We start from the raw sequence: 20,403 nt of genomic DNA, 5'->3' as shown, positions 1-20,403 counted from the left end.
TTTTATTATCACTTATATTGAAGCTAAGATCAAGGTAACAGGGAGCCAAGGTGGGGGGAGGATTTGGGGATCCCAGGCTATTTGAGTTGGGTATTTTCTGAGATTTGGCTAAGTAGAGTGGGACCTTGGGTGAAAGGAACTGGGGTTATGACAGAAGGTCCTTGCTTGGGTAAGTTTTTGAGAAGTGTCCAGGGAGGTGTTAGAAGGATCTGTGATTCTTGTGCTGAAAAGGGTAGTAACTGGAGATACTGGTATGAAAAGTGATGACAGAAACGCTTGTGTGAACTCCATATAGATGCTTGTGGCTTTCTTGCTTTTTCTCATCAGTTGAAAAAGAAAAGGAAATCTCAGCTTCTTGCTGTTTCACTTAATCTCAGCTTCTTGCCATACTTCATCTAACATCTGTCTGTCCTGCTCATCAGAGCTGTCTGGCTGTGTCTGAGTGCACAGTGTTATATATCTCCTGGGCCTGCTCTCCCCAGCTTTCCACTGTTGTGGCATCTGTCATGTTCCCTTTCATTCTCAAGGTTTGAAAACTGTTTCTTATTCTCTTGCCTTTCTCTGCTAGTAGCTCCATTATTACACCACTCTGTTCCTTGGACATTGATTTCACTTGAGAATGGCTAATAAAACTGGAGTCTCTTTACAGTGAGGAGATGAGATACAAGTTTACTAAATCATCCCCAACTTCTATAAGATGGAAGCAGTCTTTTCTACTGCTGGTTGAAAGCTAACAAGGCTGGCAGTTAACTGATTTATCTGAGTAAATTAGTAATGCCACATAATCTTGTTTGGATTTTTCCCACCTAGACCTCTTTGATTTGCTAAAACAGGACTGCTAAAACTTGTGAGATGCAGCTGTGTCTGGGGTGGAGTGTAACAGCTGATTATCGGTGTGTGCTAACACTGTATTTGAGTCCACCAGGAGTTAGAATGCAGGATGTTGAGGGACCAATGTACTGAGTCTGTTCAGAAGATGGCTGTGAAAGGCACAGATGTGCAGGAGGCAGTCTGTGAGAACCACAACATGTGCTTCAAAGCCAATGGAAAAAAACGTCTCTCCAGGGAAAATGGAGCCAAGAAAAGGGGCACTGAATAGCCACAAGCTGAGCAGGGAGCAGACAGTGTTTCCTGTAAGCCACAAACCATTTGCATGAGTCACTTATGTGGCTGCACAGCAGAGGTGTGGGAGGGCTTGGGGAAAAGGAGCAAAAAGCTGTCAGCTTCAGTCCACCTGGAGAATCAATGAGGATCATCATGGCTTAATGCTGTTCTTTCTGCACCTTTCTGCATATAATTTCCATCTCCCTGAAGAGATGCTTTTGTGCCTTTCCTCCTGTCACTCAAGCCATCTTCATAAGGGAGCTCTGAAAGGAAAGCATTCTGAGCCAGTCCACAAGTCTGAGTGTGGCTGGTTTTTCCCCTCTACGTTCATCACACAATGCTTTAACATGCATGTTTGGGCTTGGAAGCAGAGTCTGTCTCTTGCTCATCACAGCTAAGGCACAGTGATTAATCAGCTGTTTCTCCTTGTGAGGAGACAGGTCTGAGATAACCCATGCCTTCAAACCCACAGGCTTGGTGTCTCTGGATTCCTCTTCATATGCATTATGTAGCTTGGCTGTGTTGTGCTGGGGTATCTCTGCTCTGGATCAAACTTTTCACCTCCAAAGCTATGCCAGGTATGGCTCTGGCAGGAGGGAGTCAGTATGGAGCGGTTTGTACAAACCTGGATGTGAACTAGTCTAGTTTTGAATCCAGGAGCCTCCTCACCCTGCCATGATATGATAACCCTGAGGTGAACTGGCAGGAATATTGTGCTGACAGCACAGAGCGTCTGTCCCGTGGGAACGCCTGTGTGTGACAGGGGCTGGGCAGCGCCGCTGGGCATCACTTGTGCGTGCAGGCACAAGAACTGCCCAGGGCTGCCCTGCCTGGTGCAAGCTGGCAGGACTGAGACCTGGAGCACGATAGCAAACTAAGTACTATTTCCCTGTGGATTGGGGAAATACCTCTGTGCTGATTCCCAGCAGAGGGCTAAGAGAGCAAGACAAAGTTAAGAGCAATATAATGAATTTCTCCCTTGGTGCACCTGGGGAGGTGAAGTGATGGAGGAGTCAGGCTGTGAACAGTGTGGTTTACTGATCCCAGTTCTGCCTAGCTCTGCCCGCTGGGCCTGTATTGCATTGTCTTGGATCCTGAATGCTAGATTGACTGCAGAAAGGTGCTTAATTGGATTTCCAGTGACATTTTATGTGTCATGGCACTTCTGGAAAGCAGCACAATACAAACAAATTTAATTTTGGCTCCTTACACATAATTAAGTTTTTGCCAAGTTGAGACTGTTAATGACTGGGTCTGTTGGTGGATTTGAGGATTGTTTCACATCTAAACTAGACTTCCTGCAGATCACCTAAGATGCTTTTAAGAACTCCACTGAGGTTTTAATTGCCATTCCTCTGCAGTTTTTAAAACAATGCCACAGTCAGACATTTTACAAGTACTGAAAGGCCTAAACAGTGAGGGCTTTTTTTTTAACTTTAAATGTTTCAGCTCAGCACGTCCTGCACTTCCACCTCAGAGCAGATCAATGAAGCTAAGAGATCCAACTTCAAGACAGAAAATACTTTTTTTTTTTTTTTTTTCCCTCTAAAAGTTTGGATAAGCTCTGGTTTTAGCTAGTCAGATTCAGAATTGGTTAAAATCTCAGTGCTGTTATTCAAAGGCAGCACTTCTGCAAACAGTGACTGAAAATCTTTACTCTACAGATCCCCTCAAACCTCAGCAGCCAAAGGTTTTGCTTCTGGCAGCTGAGGGGCCCAAGATGATGCTCCTAAGTTCAACAGAACTAGAAAGTGAAGTTTCTTTTGAGGAACATTGTAACATAGTTAACGTTACATCTATTAACAGAAATCTGAATGAGCGCATTTAAGGGACCAGCCTTGTCCATTAGATAGGACAGGAATATCTTTGCCTCCTTCCTCTTCTCTAAAGGCTCTGTTATAAAGTTATGCAGATCATTCTGAGAGTAGCAGGAGTGACACAGCCTTGTTTCCTCATAGCTTATTCCTCCAGGTCTAGAAAGGCACAAGCACCAACTGCCTTCTGCTTCACAGGAGATATTTAAAAGATCTAGTGTGTGCTTTCTCAGCATTATGAGAGTCTCTGTCCTCTACCCATCTGCCTACTTGCCTCTAGTTTATTAGAGCTGAGTACTTCTGCGCTCTCTACGGGTCTTGTCAAATTTTGTTAAAGTTGTTTGACAGGTTCAGAAGTTACTTGGCAGGAGATGAAGGGACAGACACTCTTCTTCACCCCATATGCACGCATACAGTGACTGCATAGGAAACTGGTTAAAAATAACCTAGTTTTTATTGCCACAACAAATTCATCATTTTGGAAAAAGGCAAGACTGCCTGGAATTTTACTTGGAAGAGATACATGTTCAGTGTTTGGTTGGAGCCACTGAACCAATACCTTGAGAAATTCCCTTTTCTTAACAAACACAATCCAGATAAATACAAGATACATCTGATACTGTGCTAGCGACAGCTGGGGAGAGACCTGAATTAACTTTTAGACCTGCAAGCAAAGATCCATAACAAAGCATTGAGCAGAGAGGATGAAACCTGCTCAAGTAGGCAAACTGGGAGCAGTAGTCCATTTTAAGATCAGTGTTCCCAGTTTTACTGCCTGTGGTACCTGACCAAATTCATGTTAGCATGTCTGTAGGTCATTTGAGGTTACTCTCAGGTTTTTACTGCATAGACATTTCTGCTTACTTGAAATAAAGGAGATTCTGACCTTGCTTGTGGATATTCCATGAGCGGTCAAAGTCATTAGATAAATTATTAGCTGTGAATTATTCTCCTGGCTTTAATGTCCTGTCTGCCTCTCTGGCTGACTTAACACTTGAAAAGTGCTAATTTGTATCAACTCAAACATCACCCTGATTTGCATAGCAGCAAAACAACATTGTGCAGAGAAACTGGGAAACAGAAATACATTCCTGTGTGGAATAAATAATTTTTCTAAGGTCTGCAGATCTTTAATATTAGCCACACATCAGAATTATGCATCTGATTACTATGAAGGATGTGAGATACAGGGGTGACTCATGTCAAATCCCTAAGAATTGCCCAATATAAGTTATATATCCAGGCAGTGCATAGAAGGAGAACTTTTTGTTGTGCTTGTAGAAAAGGCTTCTTACTGTACTTGCAGGTGTTACCCATCCCAAGAAGTCTGTCACTGTGCTGGGGGGCCAGGAATGCAGACTGGACCTGCATTCATGAGCTACCTGAGTTTTCTCCAAAGTCAGGTACTGTGTAGGCATAACTTGATTTAATTTAAATGTCATGGGGAAACTCATGTAGAGACCAGGAGGAAGACCAGGCTGTAGCAGGTACAGCAGTTCATCATACCAAAGAGATGTGCTTACGAGCATCTATTTTGTGGTACATTCATCTAAATGCTGATTTGACTCAGCTTGGGCTTATTGGCAGGACAGCTACCTCAGAGAGCTCCTAGTAGACAGCAAGCAGCTGAAACAACCCAAGTCTGAAGGAACTAATCTGAGAGAGGTGTGTACCCCTTAGAGGGTTTGGAGAGGGTTATTAACGATGGACTTCAGTGAACTCTGATGAATTGGGAATTGTGAGAAAGAACTCTGAACTGTGTTTGCAAACGTTCATTACAATGAAAACTTTCCCAGCTAACATTACTTGCCATTCTTGTTTTATTTATTTCCAGGATTTAAAATGTTGAGGTTTTCAAATGAAGTGACAGTCAATGCCCAATGTCATAGCAACATTACAAGGCCAGATTGGAGGCCCTAACACTTACTGCAGAGGGGATTGGACTGGATGACCTTTGGAGGTCCTTCCAACCCAGACCATTCTATGACTATGACTCTATAGCACAGAATAATAGACACTTACTGTGACTTCTGAGAGAAGTAACAAGCTTAGAGAGACAGATAAAAATCAGAAAAGGTCTTCATAGTAAGTTATACTAGGAGACCTTATGGGGAAGTTTTATTGAACAATAAGGGAGGAGTTAAATCTCACTTGTATTCTTTCCCTGAAATTGTAAAAATCTAAGACCTCTTCCAATAGTTGAGTCAGATTCTGCCATCTAAAACATTTAATCAACATCAAAACAAGGCAGAGATACCCAGGTCTTTAAGGTCTGATTATCCACTAAACAAGGGCAGTGGAGATATTAATTCTGCTATGCATTAGTTGTTTTAATCTTGTGCTCACCCTCCCACACAGGCCTGACAAACATCAGAAGCCAAGAGCTACTGGAGGTTTTCTGGCACATGACAGACTTGATTTTCTGCATGTAACTTCCTCGTATTCAGCTCTTTATTCTCAATGTGCTGAAAAAAGTCACAAGTACACCAGCAGAGATTTATCTCTCTTCTCAGGGATTATTTTAAAGCAGTAATAAAAACTGAGATTAGAGGGGCCTCCAGCTGGAATAGAGAGTGCTGCTTTCTTAATGTAAATTAAAAAAAAATCAGCCTTTTCTTGTGAAGTTGCTTCTGGCAGTTTTGATTATAGAAGAAATGGAATGTTGAATGGGAGGGAGACCTGGAACATGCAGCAGCAGGAGGGTGTGACTGGTATGTGACTGTTTCCAGGTCCACAACACAGAGCGTTCAGTACACGAACCCTATTCTATGCTGATGGGGTTAATAAAAGGCAGCTGAAGTGAAAGCCAGTTGCATATTGATGGGACTGAGAGGACAAGACTGAGAGGTTTACTCAGTACAAGTTCATGTGCTCATCAGCCAAGCTTGGGATGATCTATCTCTTTGCTCAAGGAGTGAACAACTTCCCAGGCCAGTGACTTTACACACCAACCAAGCATAAAGAGAGCTATGTCTAAGTGTACCAGCTAAATCTGCAGCCACAAAGCACACATTTAAGGTTTGAGCTGCAGGGTGGGTGGTTGTGACCTCAACTTCTGTCCATCTCTAGAATATTGTCTCCAGGTATGGGAAGCACATTTCTGGACTGCAATGTAGATGTAATTGTATGCCAGAACTGAAGGCTGCCAGACTTCTGAGAAAGCTAGCACAATAGAATCAGGGCTTTAAGAAAGCCTGGAAATAAGGAAAAAAACCAATAATTTGAATCTCTGAAGAAAGAATCCAGTTCAAAGACTAGAGGAAACATGGTTTACAACTAGAAGAGGAGGTTAAAAGCAATTTTCAATGGCTGAGGTTGACCTCTATCTGCCTACTATCTGGCAGATAACACTGTAGTGTAATGGCCATAGCATGGACCCAGAATTTGCTATAGCCCTTCTGAAAAATGATTTTATATTGCTGTTAACCCTTCTGGTTTTTCAAATAGCAAAGCTGCATTAAAACAACCAGGACTGCTGATGATCCTGGGCTACAGAACTCACTGCAGCGTATGGCTGACCCTGGGAAATTGTAACCCCAGGCTAGTTAGACTTGTGCTGTAACTCTTACGCCAGCTGCTTCTCAGACCTGTTCAATGCTGATTCAGCTCCAGTGATTGCTGGAAGGCAGAGGTATTCGTTAAATGTGTGCAGAGCATTCTGGGGAGCCCCTTCTCTGAGCCTCCAATCTGGCCTTGTAATGTTGCTATGACATTGGGCATTGACTGTCACTTCATTTGAAAACCTCAACATTTTAAATCCTGGAAATAAATAAAACAAGAATGAGTGTCTTCTGTGGAAGGCATGTTGCCAAGGAAACAGTGATGGGTTTATTATTTGAATGAAGAACCAGCTTTTAATTTCCTTTCAGAGCACATTAGAATATTAACAAGGCAATGCCATTCTCTCAAACTAGGAAAAGGGGTTAAGCAGGAGGCTAAGTGGTGGTGGGTGGTTGCTTGAACTTGTCTGTGGATACTTTTAAAACAAGCAGGTAAAGAAGATTCCTCTAGCCAAACTGGAAATTCTGGGGATTTCTAATTCAGCCAGTAAGGGCAACATCTACCAGCAAAATTCAGGACTTGCTGCAAAAGGATGGTTTTTGAGCAGAGATATCCAGAGTAATTATTCTGAATTCTTGTGGATTCATATTCTTGGCAAGTCTGACATCCCTGGAATTATTCTGTATTAGCTATCCACTTAATGTTCACACTGCAGTCAGAACTGACAGCAACTCTTGCTACTTGGTTCACTGTGCTAGGATCATACTGGGTGTATCTCCACTTCATCCTTCTCTCTCAGAAACATTTTTGGGGGAACCAGAAATAGAACAGACTTCACACTTCTTTAGATTTTGTACAAGACTTCCTTTATTATAAATAAAGCTGCATGAACAGATCTATACAAATTCAACAGTGTCCTGCTATAAAAGCAGCAGTTTGAGTACAGCATTGTCCAACAGGGAAGACCTTTGTATGGAGAGTTCTGGTGTTATTGCCCATCTCAGTTGCATTGCCAAGATTGATCTTCATACTACAGTTTTGCTTCTGAGCTAACATATTACACACACACACCCCCCGCCCCTTAAAAAAAAACAAAACCAAACCCCAAAAAAGACAAGTAATAAATAAAGCTGTGTACTGTCTAGGATCCTGTAAGAGCTAACCCCTCAACCACCAGCAGCTAAGCTGCTACAGGGTGAAATCTTACTTCTTCACCACAGAGAAAATGTTGCAAAGACTTTGCATTAAAAGCATCTGGTGGACAAGCAGCAAATCCTGGTGCTTGAATATTGGATAAAATTTTGGATCCTTTTGTTAAAATACATCTTTATACCCCCTGTAAGACTTGTATAGAGAGCAATTCAGAGAGCTAAGCCAGGTTGTCACATACTAAAGACTGAATTCCCAACAGCTCTCTTTAGAAGACATTCAGCTCCTGAACAGCACTAATAACCTTAGACCCAGACATTTCCTAAAGGTAAGTAGTTCCTGAGGCTATGCTGTAGATCAGTGGCTGATATCAAGCCATCACTAATTCCATTGCTTCGACAGAGCCTGTAATAAAATATTAAAACCACCAGTGGAGGGTGGAGGGAGTGGTTGGGAATCAGCAGAAGGCAACAGGAGTTCATCTGTTAAATTCACCTGGTTACCAATGGCAAGAGCAGCACTGAGACACAAGAAAGTAGTTCAGGGCAGGCTGTTTACCCTTCCGTAGGTGCTCTCAGAGATGCAGGCACCGCCAAAGAGAAGTTGTGTGTCTGTCACACGTGTGCCATACGCTGTTTGGTTCCAAAAGAACATTATTCACTTTAAACCACAAACTACTACTTCCACCCCTTTAAAGCTGCTTCCTATGAATGGCCAGCCAGATTTCAGTCGAGGCAAAGCTAAACATGGGCAGCACTAAAACATCTTAGGACATTTTTACTGGCTGACAGCTAATGGACCTAAACTGTCTTACAAACATTTTTTATGAAATGTGAGTGCAGCCTTTTCTTGACAGAGCTAGTACTTAGTGAGCAAAGATTTAGCACAGGAAAGACAAGGAATGATGTGCCCTCCTTGTACCACTGCAGAGGTCTGAGTCAGAGTCATGCTGTGTACCCCACACCTCCTCTGATGGGACAGATACATATCTCTAGTACATATACTGGTATATGGCTTGCAAAGAAGATCTCTGCCCTGAGGCTTACTGGAACAGAGCTTATCACAGAGCACTTCTCCACCTGGACAGGTATGAGTGGGTTCCCTCATAGCCTAAATGCACAGAACAGATGCTTAAAAGGTGCTCAGGGCAAAATGAGCATATTGGAAGGAAAATTAAGCCAAGCAATTTGCTTTCAGGGGAATCAAATACCTAAATTCCTTGGTTCAGCTCCAGCTTGGGTTCAGCTAAACCCCATGGGAATGCTTCAGGGTCACTTTGGGTTTAAGAGAGAGAATAGGCACACCAACAAAAGATTCAATTCACTTATCAGTTTAGGTTCCCTTTGAATCTGAGCAGCAGTGCTTAGAGCTGTGTAAAGACGAGTTCAGGCATGCTTACCAGCCCGTAAGACTGGTGTTACCAACCTTTGTTCTGACATTTCAATAGGGGAGTTACCTTCTTCTGTTCAACAGCCTTTTCTTCTCATCCTCTCCCTGCTCAACTTTACATAAAAGCTATTTTTCAACCCTGAACGTCATTTCCTGAGAGACCTGGGTCACAAATTTGTTTCTGTTCTTTGGAAAGTCTAAATTTAGACTCTTGACAGGAAACAGCAGAGAAATTTTTATTTCTCTCTGGCTGGGCTGGGCACACATTTAGAAGCGGCTCCAGCCACAACTGCTTAGCGTGACCTGCCTGCCAGCAACACATGCAAAGCTGGATCTGCTACAGGGGCTGTGCAGGAAACCTGGGCATGTAAGAATGGCAAATTGCTTGGGTTTGCAAACAACTTACACAGCTTCCAATGTAGCCTCCAGACTCCCATATTCACTTACTCTCTGCACCTCAACTTGTCACTACCTGCTTGTCATGTCCCCTGAGATCATGCCTGCCCTCTTTCCTACTGGGGAAGGCTTGCTTGGTTGAGCTAACGAAAGCCAGGCGCTTACAGCACTCTGTAGCGTTAGCAATTAGTCTTGTCCTGTTGCTCTGCCAGCACTGGCAGTCTCCCAGGCATTCACTGCCAAGAGTGCTGAAGCAAGCACAGATGATCCAAGACTCTCTCCTACTGCAGGGCAATACCCACCAGCCTTCTCTCTCCCATCTCATTTCCTATCCCTTACTTTCTGCTCAGAAATATTCCTTAACCACCCTACAGCTGTGATGATAAAAGCTAAGTGGTTTGAGCAGAGATCCCTGTCCCCACCTGTGTTTGCTTAAAAACCAAGTGTGGGAGTTACAACTTTCTGTTTGTGCATGAAATGCCCCTCACTGGTGGAGAGGACAGACAAGAGCAGGCATCAAGGAGATAGTGAAATGGTTTTTACCAGGAAGCAGGAGGATATGAGACATCTGTGGAGAGTCTGCTTATCAATAGGCTGGGTGATAAGCTCCGTGCTGAATGCTGTCCCTAGAAGTGATACAGGATTAATTTTTCTCTCTGCTGCATGTGAAAGATGATTGATATAAAGGGACCTGTCATGGTAATATCATCCCTGATGGGTCTCACCACCCAGAACAACTACCCTCTTGTAAGCAGGATTCAAAGAAGCCCTAGTGTAAAACACTGCAGGAAATTCTAGTCTAGGAATATGGCAGGAAAGGCTCCTGAGCACTGGAGGCCAGGCTCCCATGACCAGCACAAAGCAGGTATGAACTGAGGCCTTAGCTTGGATCCTGTAGGAAGCACATGAAAGATGGTGAGGAACTGATGAACACTCTCCTCCAACAAAGTCACCTCACCAGGGCTGAGCAGTCCACTAGAATGGCACTAACACCCTGATTCCTGAGGGACTTTGGGCATCATTTCTGCATTAGGGTTTTTAGCACATGCCTTGAGATTGTCCCCTGGCTTTTAAGCCTGCAGAAGCTGTCATTTCCCCATCACTTTCCCACTTTCCTGACTCAGCAAATTACAGTCTGCTAGTAGCAGCTCCTCTGAGCCTCATCAGAGCAGCAGTCTTCAAAAGGATTGATGAGACACTATATAGAGGCAAACAGGTAGCTTTTGCTTGAGTATCTGGGAGCAGAAGGGGCATGTTACAGGGATGTGCAGCTGCAGAGACAGTGCTGTCAAGCCCTGCTACATGTGCATCTCTAACCCTGTGTACCACCTAGCAGGATGGCTCTAGCTCAGAGCCATCCTGCAGGCCTTGGCCTCATCAAAACCATGCTGGGAGAGTCACACTCTCATTTGGAAGGTGATTGTTCCCTCCTGTTACCAGACTGCTGAGATTGGCTTCCTTACAAACTAATTTTGGAGAACTGCTTCTTTTAGGAAAGCAAAACCCATAGTAGTCCTTTCTCTCTTGGTCATTCTCAGCCTTGCTGCCCTGAGGCAAGGAAAACAAACAAATCAACAAAAATGCCAGAAGCTAATAATGGTGTTTCTCTGTTTTATCTAAGGTAAAAAGGTTCCTGTCCATTTATCCATTAGCCATGTTACCGTGATAAAAATTGAAGACTAGAATGAAATGGTCTGAAGACAGACCAGCAGCTGCCTGCTCTGCTACAATCTCCTCAAGGAGAAGAATGTGCAGAGTACATAGGTGTTTCTGCAGGACAGGACAGGCCATTTAAATTATTGCTACAAGTCCTGTCAAGAAGGCTTTTTAAAGATAACTAGTTCCCTTTTATTAAAGAGCTGTGGTTGATTTAAGGATCTCCATCCAGTCCAGATCTTGTGCATGACCCTCCCATTCCCCACATCAGCACCGAGTCTTACATTGTGCTTTGCATTGGTCACAGAGCTTCTGCTGTCTGCAAGCAGACAGGCCCCTGGAATCCTAAGATCCTCTTTTTGATTCCTCCACCCTTTTCTTACCTCCCCTTTCCAAAGGAAATTAATTATATGGCCACCACCAGCGCTTGCATTGCAGGCATTTGAATAAATTAGTTGTATTTGTTGCTCACCACCACTGTAGTGTGACTGAGGCACAATAGAAAAATATATTCTTAGCTGTATAAACCCCAGCCAGCACACCAGTGGAGCAGAAACTCACTTTTATACCACACCTTCCAGTTTCTCCCCCCTATCCTCCTCCATCCCCTCTCCCCTACTGAAGAAACCATGGCCTAGGACCAGTTCAGCTACAGACAAGAAGTTGTACTGGCAGAGTCAGTTGTCTCCAGGAAGCTTCAAAAAGCTGCCTTGCGGACTTGTGCATAGAGGAACGGGTGTTTTCTGCCAGCCTTGGTTAAAAGGATTCCTTATGGATCCCATTGGTGTGTGCATGAGGAATGTGCACCGTGTACTCATTTATCAGTGCAGACATGTTCCTGAGCATCTCATGGAATGTGTCCACTGTTTTCCTGTAAACATCCCTGTGCAGCACGAAGGGACGGAAAAGGTTGAGAGGCTCAGCCCTCTGGAATATGATGGGGAAGCCCAGCTCTGCTGGTACCCTCCCATTGCCAATGAAAAAGTGGTAGAGCTTCTTTTCATGCAAACATTTCTCCAGAAATTTCAGCATGTCCTGTAGACGGGCCTCCAACTTCTCTGGGGCCCAGTCCTGACTGGGACATGCCTGCAGGAGGTGCAGCATCACTGTCTTCAGGTGGTAGTTGGTGAGTCCACTTGGACCTGTGAGGCTGCACTGCTTCCCATGGAGGAAGGAGAGGATTTGAAGGCAGCTGACGTGGCAGGCATTGGCAGGCAGCGTTTTGGAGATCAGCTGGATGAACCTCCTCTCATACACTGCGAAAGTGAGAAACCAGTGAGTGCTGGAGGGAAGGTCTGCTGCCAGGCCACTCCGAGGGAAATGAGAGATGAAGTAAACATCAGAGTTCTCGTACTGCACCACAGGGGTGAGGTTGAAGGCAATTGATTTTCCCGATCTAAATTTGATCTTCAGGGCTCCTGGCAAGTCCAGGAGGCTGAAGGAGAGGTCAAATTCATACTTGTGGGAGATTCTGTTCCAGGCCTTGGTAACTGCAATCTGGAACCACTTCATGACTTGGTCAGCATCCAGATACTGAGTATTTTTGAAGCACAGGAGGTCTTCCATCTCACTGCCGGGCCTGGTAGTACTGGCTTGGCTATGAAGGAGGCACAGCATATCTTCCCCTAGTTTAGTCTTGTCACATATGCAACCTGCCACATCCTCATCTGCCCTGCACACCTTGATAGTACCATAACCTTGTTCATCTGGAGGAAAAGAGTCGCCAGAGCACCAGGTCTGGGACCGGAAACAGTATGGCTCTGGGGGGGCAAAAGGCACTATCAGATCACAGACGAAAGGTTTGCGCACTCTCCAGTTCTCATACATGCTCCCCACACCCATGCAGTCCTCCACTTCCATGTCAGCATCCCGGTTACAAACACTCCTTAAGGCCTCCAGCAGGTCATCTGCAAAGCCTTCCACCATCTCCCGCATCCTGGCCATGTCTCCGGTGGTAGCCAGGATGCGCTTCTCATAGAAGCTGGCCAAGACAGCCTTGTCAGGGAAGGCCACTCCTTTAAATGCTTTCCCCAGGACAGCCATGTCATCTTCTTCTCCTCCTGTGTCCTGCCAATTTCCTTCCTGGAAGTCCTGCCTCCAGAGCTCAATCAGCAGGAAGATAACCATGGAAAGGGCAGTCCACATATCCCATCGGAACTTTTCCTCTGTGCTTTCCTCCACCACCTCTGCAGCCTTTTCCACGGTCTTCTCTCTGGCTTCTTGATCTGCGATTTCCTGCTCCAAGCGCAACTGCTGCAGCCGAAGGCTCTGCTCCCGCTCCTTCATCTTCTGGATGATTTCCTCCGCGTTCTCGGGAACAGTGCCATTCTCTTTAGGGAAGAGCAGCGGGTGGTTGACAATAGCTGTGATCACCACGAGGCACACCCGGAAGATTCCCACAGGCATGGCAGTTGCTTCCCTGGAAGAAAGGCAGAATAAGGCACAGTTCAGAGCATATTCCCTCAAAAATAAAAGTCCCCGCTTAAATAAAAGCTACGGCATCCTTCCTAGCCCTGGAGAGTCCAGAAGCTCCTAAGTGCATGCCTGTTTCCACAAGTTATCAACTAAGCTTTCCAAAAAGACTTCCAAAGATGGTGAAGACAGTGAGGACGAAAGTGTCCTGTTATCAAATGAACTTTGAAGAACAGAACTATGAAGGCACATGCTACCATCAACCCACTGTGATGATGTTTGGGCACTGTGGGAGGGCATGTCCTTCCCCCTTCCTTTAAAGCATTCCATAACAGAAAGGGAAAGAAGCAGGCACAACCTCCTCAGGTATAAAAAAGCAGGGCTTGAGATGAGCACTGCTTTGCCTCCATGTAAGGTTAATGCTGCAGACATGGCAACAGCATAGACAGGGCTCTCTTAGCCCCTTCCACACTAAGCATGTCCGGGTACCCACACAGCCAGCTTAGGTCTGGGCAATCTTCACTGCCAGTGCTGGTGTGTGCATCTGGGTGGGCACAAGCCTGCAGAGTTTTGTGCTTCTAAGCAGGCACTACAGGCAAAACTCTTCCTGCCTTTCAACACCATCAGGATCAAGATGTGGCAAATCCTCCCAGCCTTCAAGGAAGCCTCACGACTGAGGCTCCCAGAAAAAGGGCAGAGACAGAAAGCTCTCTAAACTAGAAAGGGTTTCCTTTAGCCCAGTGGTTTGAAAATCATCAGAGTGTTTATTTTTGGAACTTACTTCACTACTAATCTATGGAAGACATTAGTAAACATCATGGCTTTGATTTAAGCTATCTCCCTGAAGCACCCCCTTAAATAGTGTGTTTGCAGCCAGCTTGCTTCTATTTGAAGTGACCTCAATGTGGCTGTGAGACATACCCCAGATCTTGAGGTCTCAGTGCTTGCTGCAGGCAGCCATGGGCCAGTGACAGACCCACATCACCCCCTGCACAGGCCCCATGGCATAACCAAGGCTGCTATAGTGTTCTGTGTGGTTACTGGCTCTGCTGCTTGGACCTCACTCTTTATAAAGCTTTCTATGACATGGGAACCACGATGAAAGAATTTAATTGACAGCTCTCAGGAATACAGTTCCATTTCTGGGGCATCTGCCTGACCCTAATGAGGCCTCCCAGAGGCCTGGGTCAGATAGTGTCCAGCTAAATCTGGGCTGTTTCCTGGCAGGTGGCATTTGTGTTTTTGGAGGGCTGGCATCACTATCAAGATCCCAAGTGCCTGCTCAGGGCAGGACAACCTGAGTTTGTCACCCACTGCTGAGACATGGCAAGCTCTTTCTAGCAGTGTCACCCCCTCAGTCCCAGCACAGGGAGACCAGGACAAGAGGACAAGCAGGGGTATTTCTTCTTCCAACTGAGACATTTCAGTGCAGCTGCTTTAAGGTCTCAAAAGTGTGTTTGAGAGAGTTTTTGTTACAGAAATAAAGTCTATCACTAAAATAACTAATCAATCAGACCAGAAATAGTAATCTCATTCCTAACAAACCAACTCATCCTGCTGTGGGAATGAGGCTGTTTCACAGAAAACAAAGAGGTGGTGAGTAGTACAAGGAGATGGAGGGCTATAATTTTCTCCCCTGCAAGAGCTCCTTCCTGGTCTGAACCCAGCATGTTTAGGTGCCACAGCATTCCTGCTGTCCCAGCATCTGGGCAAGAAGCAGCACATCTCTGGCAATGGCATCAATACCTTCACAAGGCATGCAATAAAGATAGATCTATCCCAGTGGGCCTTGTTATCATTACTGCACAGCAAACTGCTGGCTTTTGATTGTAGGAACCTAGATTTCCTCAATGTGAGCACTTACTGTACATGGGAACTGTGTCCTTCAGCATGCAGTTCTCTTTTCCTTACAAGAGGGCTGGGACTGGAATAACAAGAGAAGGGAACAGGATTGAGACACATTGTCCAAGCAGCAAGAAAGTCCACATGGTGCTCAGGATAATGCTATGTGCTCCTCCCTGTGTAACATCTACTAACTGTTCTTTTTTTAGATCCCATGTACCTGCATAGATGAATGCCCTCATGCAGATGCTGCTCTGGAGATGGTTTGCAGGCCTTTTTTGCCTTTTTACATTAACTCTTTAATTCATCAGGCAATGAATTAAAGCTGAATTAATGCCCCAAGCTGGCTGTCCCAGTTATTCTGTGAGCTCCATTTAAAAATAAACTGGGTTTGCCCTGCATTGCAAAGGGCTTTATAAGTTTGCTGGGGCAGGGCAGGAAGCACTGCTGAGTTCCTTTCCTTAGTGCTATGCTCTTGCAGACCACGAGTGCTTTCCAAGCTTAAAAATAACATGGCCAGGGGCCAGGTGCCTCCTCTTGCAGGTTTGACCAGGATGATGGTGGCCTCTATCCTTGCAGATGAAATGTTTTACTGTTACCAGATTACTTCTTAGATGTGTATGGCTGAAAGAAGACAGCTTCCTTAGGATCTTTTTGAACCCTTGAAGAATCTCTCATGCTCAGCTGCCCATGAGCACACTGCTCCCACAGGTTACCTGCCCCAAAGCTCTGCTAGCACACGAGGCTAGGCCAGACATTCCCAAGTCCATCACTGGCTGGATCAGCTAGAATTCATTCGGGATTACATAGACTGTCTACCCCAGGTGGTTTTGCAAGAGTAGCTCAGAAAGCACACGCATAACTTCTTCCCTCAGCAAACTCTACAGGATCAACCTCTGGAAAAGAGTCAGGATGAAAACTGGAAGTGACAACATCTTCAGGTTGCATGAATTTGCAAGAGGCATGTCTACTTTCAGCCTGGACAGAGGAAGTTCTCCTGGTCAAAAGTGTCCTTTTGCTACTGTAGCTATTCACACCATAAAATGAAGTTAATCCTCAGCCTCAGTCAAATCTCATGGTTAATGATGCTTAGTTTCCAAGCTGGTGGAGCCTGGCCTTCACAGCAGCAAGGGTGATAGGGGCAGAGCGTTCCCACACCTCATCAGACACATCTTCCCTGGCTAATAGGGAAAGACTAAATAATACAGGTGAAACCAGTAGCACTGCCTGCTAGGGCAGTCCAGCCTTCCCATAACAAAAGCTGCTCTTCTCCCTTTGCTTTTAACTTAAGCCCAAGCAATTTAAGTCTGATAAAAATATTTATGCCTGCTCTGGCTGAGACAGCTTTTGTGTGGGGAAGAGGGAGAGATTCCAAATGTTTCCAAGGTGGAGACTAAGAAAGAGAAACATCATTGTTTCATCTATGCATCAAATTTAGCAACATTTCAAGTATGGAAAGAAAAAAAAAGGAAAAAAAATGAAGTATGAGTTTTTAAACAAGTCCCCAAAGCAACCTTCAACCTTTTCCAAATTCCTGTCTCTGCCAGTTTTTTCCCATTCGAAATACAGACAATGTTCAGACTTGGTAACAGGCTTACATTCAACTACTTTCTGCAGACCTTCTTGCAGCAGTCCCAGGGCTCCAAAGACCCCCTGAGAGAGGGAACCACAGTCCTTGTTGCATTGCAAGCAGGCCACCTCTGTGAGCAGCCAAGTCTGCTCTTGCCCTGCTCTCTGGACCAGGGCATTCCCAAGGTAGGAGAGCAGAGCTCCAATGGGCACAAAGCAAGGAAAGGAGCAGCATGACCAAGGAAAGCTGCACAGGGAAGGGAAGAAGGCTGGAGGGAAGTGTGTGGAGCCCCAACATCTTGATGAAAACTCTGTCTCTGCTCACTGCCCAGCATGTGATGTTGCTTGTTCAAACCTGCCGCTGGCATCAGAATTGGTTTCCTTCTGTGACACTCACTGGGTGCTTCACTGATTTTAAGGTTCATGATGGCTCAGAACAACCCTGGGAAGTGAGGGGGCAGGCTGGGGAGTAAGGGCTCAGGGAGATAAGAACAGCTGGTGGCTCTGCTGCTTGATTAGAAACCAAGATCAACTGCATCTTGCAGCACTTGGCATGTTCAAAGGCTTCACTAAGAGCACCTGCAGCCCTTCACCCTCAGCTCCCAGACAAGTTTCAAGCCTGAAGCAGCCTCTCTGGCTGGAGGATCCCAGTCAGACCCATACCAAGTCCTGGATGCCATGAGGAGCCCCAAGAGGGGATGGGGAAAGATGACTGAACTGTCATGCAGTTCAGGTTGGTGTTATAAAACCATATTGAGAAGAAGCTAACTCCCACACTAGCTGATCTGGAACCCCTCTGCTGCACAATTCAGTAATGTCTGGCTCACTCACTCATCTGCAGCATGGTTACAACAGGTTGATTTGCATGGAAAGGCAAGCAGCATATGAAGCTCACAGGTGCACAAAACCTCTGCAGAGCCAGGCAGTGGCTTGCCTAAGGTAAAGTGACAGCTGGAGAGCATCCTCTGCATGAGGATTTTGAGAGCTGACTGAAATCCTCTTGCATCCATATAATAAACACCACGGGATGAATGTGCACAGAGAGGCTTGCCCCAAAACTGCTGCTGGAAAAGCCTTCTTCTTTGCCACATTTGGCCAGCACCAGCTATGCCAAAGGCTGGAGAAGAAAAACTGGTGCTGAGCTCTGAAAACCAGTGCTTGCTATGCCTGCATCTCTTCAGTAACTGTCTCTACATCAATGGTGCTACCTAGGTCTCTGCAGAGTGGTCTTAAGGAAAATCATCTGCGAAGACTATTGCAAGACAATATAAAAGTGCTCATTGCACTGTTTCCTGACTACAGTCAGCCCTAAAGATGAATACTGCTTGCAGTGCATGCTAGTGCAAGCAGATTTGCTTACTGATGTTTCATGTGGCCTGGGGACATAGCTCAGCTTCTGCCTTGAAGACCTCCTCCTCATCTGTGAGCATCACAGAGCTCATCTAGTGTTGGTGTGGGCTGACTTGGGACAGCCACTGGGTGTTCTCCTTCTTCCCACCAGCCACTCTGCCACAGAGAAGTAATTTTCATGTATGAGCAGCAAAGTGCTTTGTAGAGATGATGATGATCAAAGCCACAACTAAGTCCTGTCCCTTCCAGCTAAAATGTGTTCAACTTATGATGTATACAAGCCTTCCTCACACCCTTTTCCACAGCACCTTCAGACCCTTTTGTCTCCTGCTCAGTCTGGAAAAGCCAAAGAGATTTATATGGCAGCTTGCAACTTGCTTCTGTAGGCGGCTTGTGTGCTCTAAGCCCAGATAATCCTCCATGTTCCCTGAAGACTTGGGAGAATATTTCCCTTCCATTAAGAGTCCCTTTATTTCCTCAAGAGTTCCCCATACAGCTATATTTTTTCCATCTTTTTATTCCCTTAGATTTTAATTAATGGGAAGCAAAACACATACTCTGGCTGGTGTTGCGCAATAAACCTGATCAGAGTAAGCTGAAGCTTTGATTCTTAACTTAGAAAACCCAAGACAAGCAACCGAACGTCATTCAGTACTGTACTGGAATACGCCAAGAGATCATTTACTACACACTTGATTGCTTCCTGCAATTTGGCTGACACAAAAGGCAGCGAATAGGTGGCTGCCTGTTTTGCTTTGCTAGGCTGCAAGAAGAGGCAGCTCGAAGAGGTGATAGAAACTCCAGCTGGTTGGGAGATTTATTCATTGAAAGCTGCCAAGGTTTTGAAATCAGAATTTTCGTGGGAACAAATATGATTTCTGAGGCAGCTTTTGGGAAGGTTCTTGAGGCCTGGAAAGGACTCTGCTGCATGTTTTCACTGAAGAGGTTGATAGCCCAAAACAGCCACTGACCTGAACTTGAGACTTTCTTACTGGGAAGATGTGAATTCAGGACCAGCCCAGCCATACTCCCTCATGGCTGAGCTTCTGAGAGCTCCATGATTCCTCTCCTTGCTGTTACAGAAAATATACTGCCTTTTGGCCTTTGAGTGTATAGTCTGAAAATGCTTCTGCTGCGCTTAGGAAGACCTACTCAAGGCAGAAAGTTTGCTGAAAGCTCTCTGTAACACACTATGTCCTCCTCCAAATTGCAAATACTGTTGTCACCTCTGCAGCAGAAAGAAGTGACATTTCCTCTTACTGCAAGCTCTACATTTTAAGAAATATTCACAATGGAAGAGAAACCAGAATTGCAGAGGTGGATGTCAGTATTACTATTCCCACCAAAAGCTCAGAAAGATGCATTTCATTGTCAACACCACACCATGAGGCAGTTTTTCTATGATTTACAGAGCAGTCAGAAGGCCTTGACTGGTCCAGAACAGATGGGAAGGGCAGTCTCCCTTCCAACTACTACATGTAAAGCCTCAGGAATAGACACAGCCTGCATGGATGCTCACGGAAACAGACGGAGGTACCACTAGAGAGAGCAACAACCTGATGAAGGTATCAGACTGCTCTCTGCCATTAATTGCTGGAAATTTGTTGTTCCCATTTTGACTCTTTTGTACTAAGAAGGATGAGAAAAATTTCATTTATGCACATATTTAAAAAACAGCACACGCCTATCCCCCTTGTAGTCTGATCACTTCCTTGGGATGACAGAAATTTCTCTTGAAGGCTCTCCTCCAAATTCAGGAGGGAGTGACAGTAATCTAAGCTTTGGTCTGCTTCCTGGCTCCTGAGGTTGCTGCCCTCATCACTTAGCTGCTTTAACTTCAATGCTTTGCTCTCCAGGCTTGACTGGGGATTTCACAGGGTTTGAGGGATTAGTTTTGGCAGTACTTCACTCACACCCGCCTTGTTCTTCAGACCATTTTTACTGAAGAAATATTTTCTGGAGTAGGCAGGGGAGGATGCCCATTTTGGTGAAGAATTTCAGACCACAAGTGAGCAATCACAGAATCACAGAATTAACTGAGGCTGGAAAAGACCTCTGAGATCAAGTCCAGCCTATGTCCTAACACCACAACATCAGCTAAACCATGCCACCAAGTGCCATGTTCAATCTTTTCTTAAAGACCTCCACTGATGGTGACTCCACCACCTCCCTGGGCAGTCCATTCCAGTAATGATTCCTCTCAGGTCAGTTCCATATTTGT

General features: G+C 45.2%; 1 protein-coding gene across 1 annotated transcript; it reads right to left on the bottom strand.

Annotated features, from left to right (window-relative positions):
* Window positions 1–7,291: 7,291 nt before the first annotated feature.
* On the bottom strand, window positions 7,292–15,336 carry ITPRIP (inositol 1,4,5-trisphosphate receptor interacting protein). The gene is made up of 2 exons (XM_054382204.1): window positions 15,286–15,336; window positions 7,292–13,428 (listed from the first exon to the last, which is right to left on the bottom strand). The coding sequence occupies exon 2, from the start codon at window positions 13,413–13,415 to the stop codon at window positions 11,766–11,768; it is 1,650 nt and encodes a 549-aa protein (XP_054238179.1). The 5' UTR covers window positions 13,416–13,428; window positions 15,286–15,336; the 3' UTR covers window positions 7,292–11,765.
* Window positions 15,337–20,403: the final 5,067 nt, after the last annotated feature.

The sequence above is a fragment of the Indicator indicator genome, chromosome 7 (assembly GCF_027791375.1).
Source record: "Indicator indicator isolate 239-I01 chromosome 7, UM_Iind_1.1, whole genome shotgun sequence".
In the NCBI taxonomy this organism is placed as follows: Eukaryota; Metazoa; Chordata; class Aves; order Piciformes; family Indicatoridae; genus Indicator; species Indicator indicator.
This window is presented reverse-complemented; position numbering and strand designations above follow the sequence as displayed.